The sequence below is a fragment of the Pollicipes pollicipes genome, unplaced genomic scaffold (assembly GCF_011947565.3).
Source record: "Pollicipes pollicipes isolate AB1234 unplaced genomic scaffold, Ppol_2.1 Scaffold_2555;HRSCAF=2994_pilon_pilon_pilon, whole genome shotgun sequence".
NCBI classification, from domain to species: domain Eukaryota; kingdom Metazoa; phylum Arthropoda; class Thecostraca; order Pollicipedomorpha; family Pollicipedidae; genus Pollicipes; species Pollicipes pollicipes.
This window is the reverse complement of record NW_023596136.1, coordinates 4760874-4771916: the sequence shown is the minus strand read 5'-3', so window position 1 is coordinate 4771916 and position 11043 is coordinate 4760874. Positions and strand designations below refer to the sequence as shown.

The window sequence follows — 11043 nt, the reverse complement described above, 5'->3', positions numbered from 1 at the left end:
ATTACCAACACTTGGTACGCTGCTCTTTTCATGCTGGTATCCATTGGTCTTGGAACAGAACCAGGTGTCAGATTGGCCAGGTGTACCTATGAAAGGAAATATTCCAATGAAATGTTGTAATGTTTGCAAACGCAAGCAAATATTTCATCAATCCTTATGTCACCAGGCCAGGGTATAGCAATGTCTGTGAGATTAGGAATAACCAAAGGCTGGGTGGCAAACTAAATTGTGGAAGGCGCGAGTTAACCTGACAATCATACATTGAAAGGGGAAACGCGACTTACGAGCATCCATGTGTAAACTGGAGCAGTGAAATAACAGTGAAGATTGGAGGTCCCCTCATCCTTCCCCACCAGTAGTTATACGAATAGCAACAGACGTCATATTCCCACAAAATGTCTGTCACAGCCAGTAAGAATGACCTTTTTCTCACTTGGCGAAAGGAAACATATGGCATGAACTGAACTGTTCGTTGACACTGGACGGAAAAGCAAAAACTGTGAAAATGAGATGCTCGATTGGTATCTGTTGAGAAAGATTTCAGCTGTTTCCGGCTATAGTGTGAACTGATATTTCAGCTATACTCAAGGCTGCGAGAGGCACAACCAGTCGTTTCAATCGTGTGCTGCATTCCCAGACTCCGCGAACCCAACCGCAGAGGCACCGAACCGAGCTGGTATTGTCGCCTCGTTGGTGCAACGCCCTCGGAGCGCGCCACGGACATGGAGCGTCATGATCCAACACACGTCCATGTGACTGCGCGCCACGCACATGGAGCGTCATGATCCAACACACGCCCATGTGACTGCGCGTCACGGACATGGAGCGTCATGATCCAACACACGCCCATGTGACTGCGCGTCACGGACATGGAGCGTCATGATCCAACACACACCCATTTGACTGCGCGCCACGCACATGGAGCGTCATGATCCAACACACGCCCATGTGACTGCGCGTCACGGACATGGAGCGTCATGATCCAACACACGCCCATGTGACCGTTCCTCTGAACACTCCAACGGTAGGGATGTGCCGTGATCACGTGTAGCGCGCGTGGGAACTGGCTGTGATATTGCGCAGGCCTCTCAGTCGCTGAGATAAAACTTGTCATTGAGGAGGCAGCTTGAAGCTGCCCGAAATAACATCGTTAAGTATGACAGACTCTGATCAAGCACTAAGCGGTTAGCGTGGCGTGACGTTTAAATGAGTGCAACAACAGTGAAGTGCAAACTGGGGGACCCGGTGCCTCTAGCGGAACCGAGATCAATTCCACGTCCACAAATATGAACATAGCAAATGCTTACAACACTTCGCAAACCGAAAACGAGCTTTTTCGGTCGAATAAAACAAATAATTGAACTGAAAGATCCCTCATTTGCAAGGCGGGCGGCCGTGAGGAGCGTGCGCCAGGGAGCGGGCGAGCCGTACCGGCGTCGCGAAGCGGCCGGACATCAGAAGACGCGTCGCCGCCACCTTGTCGATCGGCATACCCGGACCACGCTGGCCACTCGTCTAGCTGGTCCTGGTGTTATCAACGTTATGCTGTGCAGCTAGAGGGGCACGACTCGCGTCGGGCCGGCTGACCTCCTCGACTCCTTAACCGGCGGTCACATTGCTATAAATAGCTGGGGCCCTTCCCCACAAGCCTACTCTTTCTTGGGCGTAACTGCGTACCACACACCCACTCTGGCGCGCCTCACTCCTGGGCACCTGGTTTCTGCGTACCACTTGGCATGTAAGAGTCTATTCATTTTACCCTAGACTAGCTAGGGTGAACTGTAACTGCCGATGAGTTTGTTGTGTAGTGTTTCATGGTGTTTTGATGAGCCGAGTTTGTGAGTAGTTAGTAAAGCAGCCGAGGTTGGTGTACGTGCGTGCAGCTCCGTGCATTCGACGATGAACTGTGACTGTCAATGGCGGCATCATTGTTTACTTGTGCTGGAATCGGTATTGGTATATTTGCTTATTTGTGTGCGTGTGTGCTTATATGCGTGCGCGTATGTGTGTGTATGCGTGTGCGTGTGCTGTGTGTGTGTGTGTGCGTGTGTGTGTGCGTGTGTGTGTGCGTGTGTGTGCGTGTGTGTGTGTGTGTGTGTGTGTGTGTGTGTGTGTGTGTGTGTGTGTGTGTGTGTGTGTGTGTGTGTGTGTGTGTGTGTGTGTGTGTGTGTGTGCGTGTGTCTTTCCCAGTTTTGGCGGCACGTTGCCTCCGCTTTTGGTTTTGAATAGACACGCGACGTGATGTAAATGTTAGTAACCCTCCGGTAGCCTTGCTAACCGGAAAATACAGGATTAGCCATGAACTAACGCTTAAATCTGCAAACAAGCTGGTTGTCGTACCGTACAGGGTGTAAGACTAAGGAAAAGGCTTAACAGGCAAGAGAACAGAACAGGAGACAATTCCAGCGTTATCACGTTCGCTGCAATCTGACAGCTCCTGGCAGGTTTTGTGAGATGCTCTTGCAGCTCCTGGCACGTTTTTATTTACTGAATAGTGTTGTAACAACCATCAGTTGTACCAGAAACATTAGTTGTTCGCAAGTTTGCGCTCAGTCTGCGATTAAGCCTGCGAGCCTATTACACGCTTTATCTGAGCGTGTTTCCGAGTTTTTAATAACAGTTGCTCCTACACGCCTTGTTCCGACCCTGGGACCCTTTGAGGACGGCTGATACCGAAAGCGTCGAGAGTAGTGAATCTGGCCACGGATCTGCGACTGGGCATGGCTATTCGGTAAACAGCCGCCCAGCTATCCAGGTGATTGATGTCCTGAGTGATTTAGGAAATTTCACTCACGTCATTAGTGTAATGGTATATCATGATAGCCGCTTTGGTAAAGGTGTGGTTGATGGCACACTGCCGGCCTGCATGCAACAGCCCTGTTTGAGCAAGAACAGATGGTGAGTCTTTGTGCTGGTAGTGATGCTGCCTGGTGCATTTGGGTGCAGAGAAGTGTTACTTTGGCGAATTGTTGAACTTACAACAGCAATGTTTTGTGCCTTTTGCTTTTCAAGGTTTCCAGGTTTGGGTCACCTTGATGTAATACACAGATATCTTGGGTCATCAGCATAACTGGGCGGAAGCAGGGCCAAAGCCGTCGTGTCCACTGCTTAGTCACTCGACCCGCAGCTGACCTGCAGCTGACCTGCCCACGCATGTACTGCAGACACCTGTATGGCAGGGAACATCTGGGTGCGAGGCATTGGGCTGGTTGATGACATACTTTAACCCAGCTCAGGTGCGTGCCAGCTGTTCACACTACATTAATGCTTCATTATCATTCAAACATGAGGTGTAAAGTGCATTTGCGAGGAACGATGTATTTGCATTTGCGAAGTGCATTTGCGAAGTGCATTTGCGAAACCCATATGCATATAGATAAGACAGTAGTAACAGCCCAGTTCATCTTAGAAAAATAACAGAGCAATGGAGAGATAGACGCATGCTAAGGCATGCATGGTAAAGGCGCGTTAACGAAATATCAACTCATCTATCTTTTCATTTTCCTCGTTTTTCTTCGAGGAATAAGACATTGTTGTATTAAGCAACGTTTCAATGACTTTGTGGTTCTGCCAAACCAGCCGTGCAAAACTGCCAGCCTGGCACCCGCTCGTGGCACTCTAAACCCGCCGAGCGATGGCAACTGGCAGCTGGAAGCGTTAGCCCAGCCAGAAACCGTTGTGTGCTCGTGTTTTGGCCCCTTCTCGCGATGTTCTTGTATATTCATTTGTGAGTTTAAGAACTTTACTCACATAAACATATTCAGTTATGGCGCTGTTATTAGTTATTATATTGCAAGTCCTATTTCCGTAATAACTTCTAACCACGTCCAGCTTGTTGTGTCCAGTAGCGCAAAACGTGATCCGTAATTGAAACCTGCATTGTTCTCAACATTGATTGACGGCCAGAACTATTGACCGCCAATTGACGGCCAATTTATTTCAAAATGGAGCTCACGGACGCCAAATGTGAACGGGTCGACGATGATATTTTTCGTGGCCTTAAACGCCGCGAGGCCTATGAGGTGGCAGAATTTGAATGACACTGGGATGGCGCCATCTTTGGAGGTGTATAGAGGGTTTTAGGTCCGAAGAAGGCCAGGGCTATGAACTGCACCGAGTGACCTTCAAAACTGCCGAACAGTGGAATTGTTTGAAGTCTCATGTAAATGTGGAGCGCTCACTTTAAAAGGAATTGTCCACACTTGGAAACATTGAGACAAGCATCAGATATAACGTCATACGTTCACTTCTAACTATTGGTGTACTAAGTAAAAATGACTGCTCCAGACAACACAGCTTTTCTGTTTAGTAAATGTGCTCTTCAGTACGTCCTTTTTTATTACGTCATTGTACCTCGCACAACATTGGTTGAGAGCCAATTGCCGAGTGCTATATTTGGAAATCGTGCTCGCTAACGTCAGATATGAACTACTGAACAATTATATTCGTCATAGCTTCGATCGCCGCATGGCTGATGGAATGGCATGATTGCAATGACGTTACCATGGCTTTATGAATGCCTTGGTGACCTTAAAATAGTCCCCTCGATGTAGTCTGCACATCTCCGCGGTCAAGTAGCCAGTAAACTGGAGAGGTTTAGACCTTAAGAAGTGCAAAGCTGATCCGACCTGATCTTAAGAACTGCACCGAATGATATTCAACATGACTGTTTCAGCTCAAAATCCCGCGCAGATATGGAGCACTCCCTTTAAACATAATCATTCCTTAAAACTTAGGCTCTCTACGCGCAGAAAATGATGGCAACCGTTCGCCAAACTCTGAGCGCTCGAATTTGGGGCGAGCATGCGCTGAAATTATTACCGCGAAGTTAGGGATACGCCAGGCATGCTCATAATGAAACATGCGAATATTGGTACTAGTCAAAAACCTTCCGTTTTTTAGATCATTTGTGCTGTGTCATCGCTTATACGAATGTGGCCATGCTCTTCTTGACAATGAGCAGGAAACAGCGGAGTGGCGGTGTTCACATGATTTTATTGCGCCATGCATGCCTGGGTGACCTTGACAGTCTCAACGAGGTGGTCCGCAGAAGTTTGCCGGTGTCAAGCTCAGGAACAAAACGATGTTTATTCTTCAAATGAGATTTACAAACGGCATTCGGTTATCTTCGAAATGTACACCTCAGATCAAAATCTGATACAGATGTAGGGTACTCTCTTTAAGCTTGATGAGGAAGCTACCTGCTCTGTTAGGGAATCCCTGCTATGTTGTGTATAGGACGATGAAATGAGTACCAGTGGTGCAGACATAATACAATGCAAGCAAAACTTTGGTTGACTCTGCAGGGATAACGTACTGGGTTACAGCATCCGTGCCTAGAAGTACTCAACAACCGTGACAACAACCGTGACATCCACAAGCGCATGCGTGTTTGCGTGACTGGGCGGGGTAGCAGCTGGCGACAATATGGCGGTGCAGTTCAGTGTTTATGCTGCGCTGGAGACACCCCATCGATTGCAGTCGAGAAGATGTACCTCTGGCTGGTGATCGTCCTGGTAGCTGTCCTGCTGTCGGCCTGGAGGTCGACCAAGCGACCAGCCTGGAGTCCACACGGTGAGTCAACGCACCATCCGCCTAACAGCTTGCGAGGTGGAATACTTGCCATGTTCACTTCTGCGGTTGTGTTCCGCTTGGATGACGCCACGCACAATTAACAGGCGTCTGTAGAATCATTGCGTAGGTCAAAACCAGAAATATTTGCACGCGTAAAGGAGTGCGCGTATATTCTTGGAAGTTTTGCAAGAAGCCCTCTGCACTTACATTATGTTTTTTTGCGGCAGTCATTTTTGACGTTCTGGAAACCCGGCGACCCAATAACTCAAGTTCCAACTCACTCCGCTCGGCAGAACAATTTCCAACGAATTAGTAATCATACTCATTGGTAAGCATATTTTTCGATTACTCACATGATATATTCTGTAGACTGAACACGCATGCACTTAAAGAAAAGTATATCCTAAGATAACAAGCGAATTTTCTGACATGCAACACCAGCTTGGTACAAAAAACAGGTATCTAACCCAGCTTAAACTGATTTACTTTACCATTTGTTTTGTTTACACAGCTTTGACTGAGGTAATGGAAATCGGCTCCCAGTTAACCGATAACCAAAGCAAAGTTGAAGTAATCAAAATACACACTTATCCCCAAGTCAGGTGAATCATAACGAAAGGGAACATTCCGTCACCGATTAAATCAGTGTTAAAAATATGAACGTTTTCTTCACCGATTTACCAAAGCTTTTCACCGTAATGCCTGCTTTAGTCACCAAATTCAGGAAGCTGATGTCTAGAGCGCACACTCGCACAAGATGTGCTGAGTTATCACCAAATAAGTGAAACAACAGGCCAAATGAATTTGAATCAATAGCACAAAAACATGGCATAAAATAGAGAACTTGTGTTAGAATTTACGGTGGTTATCCTGCTATCGAAAGCAACTGAGCCAAAGCAGCTAAGCCTGCTATCCTGCTAAGCCAAAATGGGGCCAACTTCCGAATATTTTGAGACGCTGACGTTGTAATTCACCCTTGAGTTACGCTCCTAGAGCTAAGCACGGCTTAAGAAGGCAGGGCTGTGAACTGTACCGAATGATCTTCAAGATGTCATCTTCAGTTCAAAACTCCATACAAATGTGGAACTCTCCCCTTACTCCAAAATAGAGTGCATGCACCAACTAGCATACATGCGGGAATGGCTTCTGTAATAGCGGGAATGCTTCCATGTGCACACGCACGGAAATGACAAGTGCAAAATTCCACTCCTTTACTGACTTACTTGTGCACGGTCACATGGACCAGAATACCACATTTGGGACAATAAAAGTATACAATCACGACTGGTGTCAGTCAGAAGCGAACACGGCGCTGCTGGCCCGCAAGAATCTGACGATCCTCTAGCAAGGTAATACGCCGAGTAATGTTCTAGTATTGTCGTGCTATCATACTATCAAACATTTCCCAGTGGATGGCAGTGGAAGCTGGAATGACATTTTTGACATCTTTCCATGTCTGTGAAAGACTCGATTAAAAACGCTCTTTTGCGTTAGGCGTGACACCCTCTCGTCTATAGTTGCCAGCATTGGGGAAAAATTGCTAAACTGTCAGCAGAATCAGAATGCTTGGCAGCATAATATCTTATTCGACGATCGGCAATAGCGTTGCATCAAACCGCCGATTTGTGAAACATCCGGGAATATTACCGAAAATACGGAGGGTTCGTGAGCCGGTAGGCAATTCCATCACACAATATTGATATTAGATGAAGTGCGCGGTTCCGTGCTTTTTGCTGTTGTATTGGAACCAGAGCCTGCGTCACCATTTGGGAGAGGTGTCCACCCACCTGTCATTTGCCCAGAAACAAATGATCTGGTTGCCCTGCTGAAATAGCCATCTTGAAAACCATTCGGTGCTGTTCGGAGCCCTGACCTAAACCTCTCTAGCTTATGAGATACAAGCCCGCGCCAATAGGAGGCCCAGGATAATAGAGATAGAATATTCCATTGAAACCAAAAGAAAGGGCCTCAATATGAGTGAGCTTTGGGGCCACGCCCCCCCCCCCCCCCCCCTGTAATGTTAGTGCGCCCCACACCCCAATATTTTGCTGGGCCACGCTATATTGGGAAGGCATGAGGTAACATGAGGCTAGCCCGTCATAATGGAGAATCTGACCCTTATACTCGCCCTTTGAAATGGAGGTGACTAAGAATTCTGTATTGTAACTTTGGCGCATGGAAATACATAAAATTGGAAGGCTACGTTGATTGTGTCCCTAAGGTATAGCTGATTACCCCATATCCCCATATTATTATCCCCATAGCTGCATGGATTATCCCCATAGCTGATTACCAATCCTTTTGGCTCCTACTGTTCTAACACTGTGCTGCCGAAAAGGAGGTACAAACATGACACCTCAGACAGCTCTAAATGGAGCAGAAATTCAAGCTCGTTTTTGCAATCGGCCTCGCGCTGTGAAGGTCGCTGGTTGAGCTACACGCTGATGTTGATGTTCCTGTTGATTTTGACGTTTCTTTTTTCTGAATGTTGGTAATAACGTTCCCGTTGCTATTGTTTTTATCGGCGTTGCTTCTCCAATCGATGTTGTTGTGCAGCATCTCGATGAAGGCGATGTGTTAGTTATTCAGCGTAACTGTTTGCTTCGCACAGGTTGTTTGACACGGGCGGTCATTTGCAGCGGCATAAATGACATTCTCAAAGCACGTCGAAACTCTGAACGGATGATAGCTTTTTGTCGACACAGAATGCAAGCAAGCCGTCTAATAATGCATAATGCAAGCTGCCCAGACGTATGGGTATTTTCTAAGAGAAAACCGATGCTGTTATGAATAGAATTAAGGAATCTGATGACGTCCAACAGCATATTGTGAGAGTGAGTCCGAGCCCCTACGGAATCGTCCATAAATCAGGCGTAAAAATCAGGTTGTAGGTTCGCGTTATTAGTGGCAGTTGTTCAAATTTGTGCATAGATCTTATTGCAACGATAGGTGCCACCTTGTCGCCTATGATGATGCCGAGTTGCTGTTTGTAGTGGTCTTTGTCAAATCTGATGGCCTTATTTTCGAGACAGCGGGTAAGAAGTCATGTAATGTCGACAGGTGTAACACCACAAATATCAAGTCGTTCTGGTGCTGCCAAATTAGGTCAGAGGCCGTTGATGCAGCCTCCACCAGCGGGATGCTGCCACACAGGTTGACGATATCGATGCTAAAGACTATGGCGTTCCGTGGAAGTTGGTAGCGTTACATATTCGCATCCTTGATGGGCATACATGTTGTTGGAAAAGCCAACCAAACAGCAATGATTTTCAAAGTATTGAGGTTTGCCATGCTATACGAACATTGAGATTATACTCATATGTTACTTTTATATCAAACGGCCATGTAAAAAAACCGTGTTCAGAGCAGACGGCTGCTTCAAACGACTTTATGTCGCCCTCATAGAGAACCCAAACAGCAACATCGACTGGAGAAGCAGCGCCAATAATAACAACAGCAGCGGGAAGATCATCATCAAAATCAACAACAACATCCACGTCAACATCGACATCAGCACTGACGAGATCACAATCATCAAATCCACCAGCAGATACAACGATTCAAACAGAAGTTAAAACTCATGGAAAAAGCACTGTTGACGCTGACTGGTAAATTCTACCCGTTTTAGATCTGTACTTTTCGAATCTGTAAGCGAGGCCCATGACCAAAAGTTTTTTTTCAAAATAGGCTTTACTTAACGACGATCACGTATGTAGTTATTGTAAGCATGTCATTGAAATTCAAACGACTGAGTGGAGTTATTAACATAACAATGCATTTGCGATGTCTACCTTTTCAGCCAACAGTTTCTCTCATTTACAGGACCTCCATTGATGCCATGGGTGGGAAATCTCTTCTCCATGGGCTTGAAGCACGCCTACCACTACCGCACCTATGCTGATTGGGCCAAGGCGTATGGTGCTATCTATCATGTCAAGATTGGCGTCATGCACCAGGTCGTCATAAGCGACCCCGAGGTGATCCGAGGAGCCTTCAGCCGACCTGAGCTCAACGGTCGACCAGACATTGAATTGCTCCAGTTCGTAGTGAGAGGAACGGGGCTTGCTTCTTCACAGGGTGAGCTATGGCAAGAGTCTAGACGTCTCACACTTCGTCACCTGCGTAACTTGGGGATGGGCAAGTCCAAGCTGGAAGAGTACATGCATTACCAGATCACCAGCTACATGGATGAGATTCTGGTGCCGAATTGCGGATCTGAGCTTGCCCTTGGCACGTCTCTAAACGTCGCCGTGATAAACATCCTCTGGAAGTTGGTCGCGTCGGAGGAGCTAAGCCTCACGGACTCCAAGGTCCTGGACACCGTCACCAAGCTTTCAGAAATCCTCGAGTTTGCCCAGGGCTTAGTAATTCTTGATGCGGTTCCATGGCTTAGCGACGTGCTGCCAAGCTTTGTCTTTAACAAGAGAAATGTTGAGATCGAATTTGAGAGCATAGTTGAAGATACGTTCATGCCCTCTATCAAGAAACATCGGGACGATCTTGACGTGTCCAGCGAGCCTCGCGACTACATGGAGGCCATGCTTCAGGAGCAGCAGAAACGACCGGACCTGTTGACCGGCTGGCACCTCCTCATGTCAGTGATGGACCTTTTCATCGCCGGCAATGAGACGACGGCCACAACGCTGCGCTGGGCCTTCTGCCTGCTGTGTAACCATGCGGAGGTACAGCGGCGTCTGCAGGCCGAGCTGGACGACCAGGTGGGCCGGCAGCGGCTGCCGTCCCTCTCGGACAGGCCACGTCTTCCGTACGTCGAGGCCGTGCTGCTGGAGACGCTGCGACTAGCTGACATCGCGCCCCTGCTGCTGATGCACCAGTCGCTGGCGCCTGTTGACGTCGGGCGACACCGGCTGCCGGCCGGTGTCCAGGTCATGGCTAACGTGCACAGCGTGCACCACAGCGAGCGGCTGTTCCCAGGGCCGCTGCAGTTCCGACCCGAGCGTTTCCTGGACGCCGACGGCAAGTTCCAGCCGGACAAGAACGTCATGCCGTTCTCAGTGGGCAAGCGACAGTGCATGGGCGAAGGCATGGCGCGAGCAGAGCTGTTTCTTTTTCTTACCTGCTTCATGCAGAACTTTACCTTCCGCTGGCCAGAGGGGTTCATACACGACTTGGGCGTAGATTTGAAATGCACGATCCTTCGCAGTCCCAAGCCGTACAAGCTCATACCAGAACAGCGCTGAAATAGAGACGGTGGAAATGACAGGGAGGGACTGCTGGCTCTTTATGACCAAAATATGTGGCAAGTGTTTCGTTCTGTCACCCAAAATAGACCGACGTCAAATGCCATGGCATGTGCTGACGTTTGTCATGTATAGCGCGTAATAGCCAAAGTGGCCTCTACTTCTGATTAACACCCATAACATATGTGTCCGCGCGTCCAAAATGTTCTTGGACTCTTTGAATAGCCAACCGAGAAATTTTACTTCTACGCGAACGGACTGTCACTCC

At 47.8% G+C, this 11043-nt stretch overlaps 1 protein-coding gene across 1 annotated transcript; it reads left to right on the top strand.

Annotated features, from left to right (window-relative positions):
* Nucleotides 1-9407: 9407 nt before the first annotated feature.
* On the top strand, nt 9408-10775 carry LOC119107578 (cytochrome P450 2L1-like). Its single transcript, XM_037231074.1, has one exon. The coding sequence runs from the start codon at nt 9408-9410 to the stop codon at nt 10773-10775; it is 1368 nt and encodes a 455-aa protein (XP_037086969.1).
* The last annotated feature ends 268 nt before the right edge of the window (nt 10776-11043 follow it).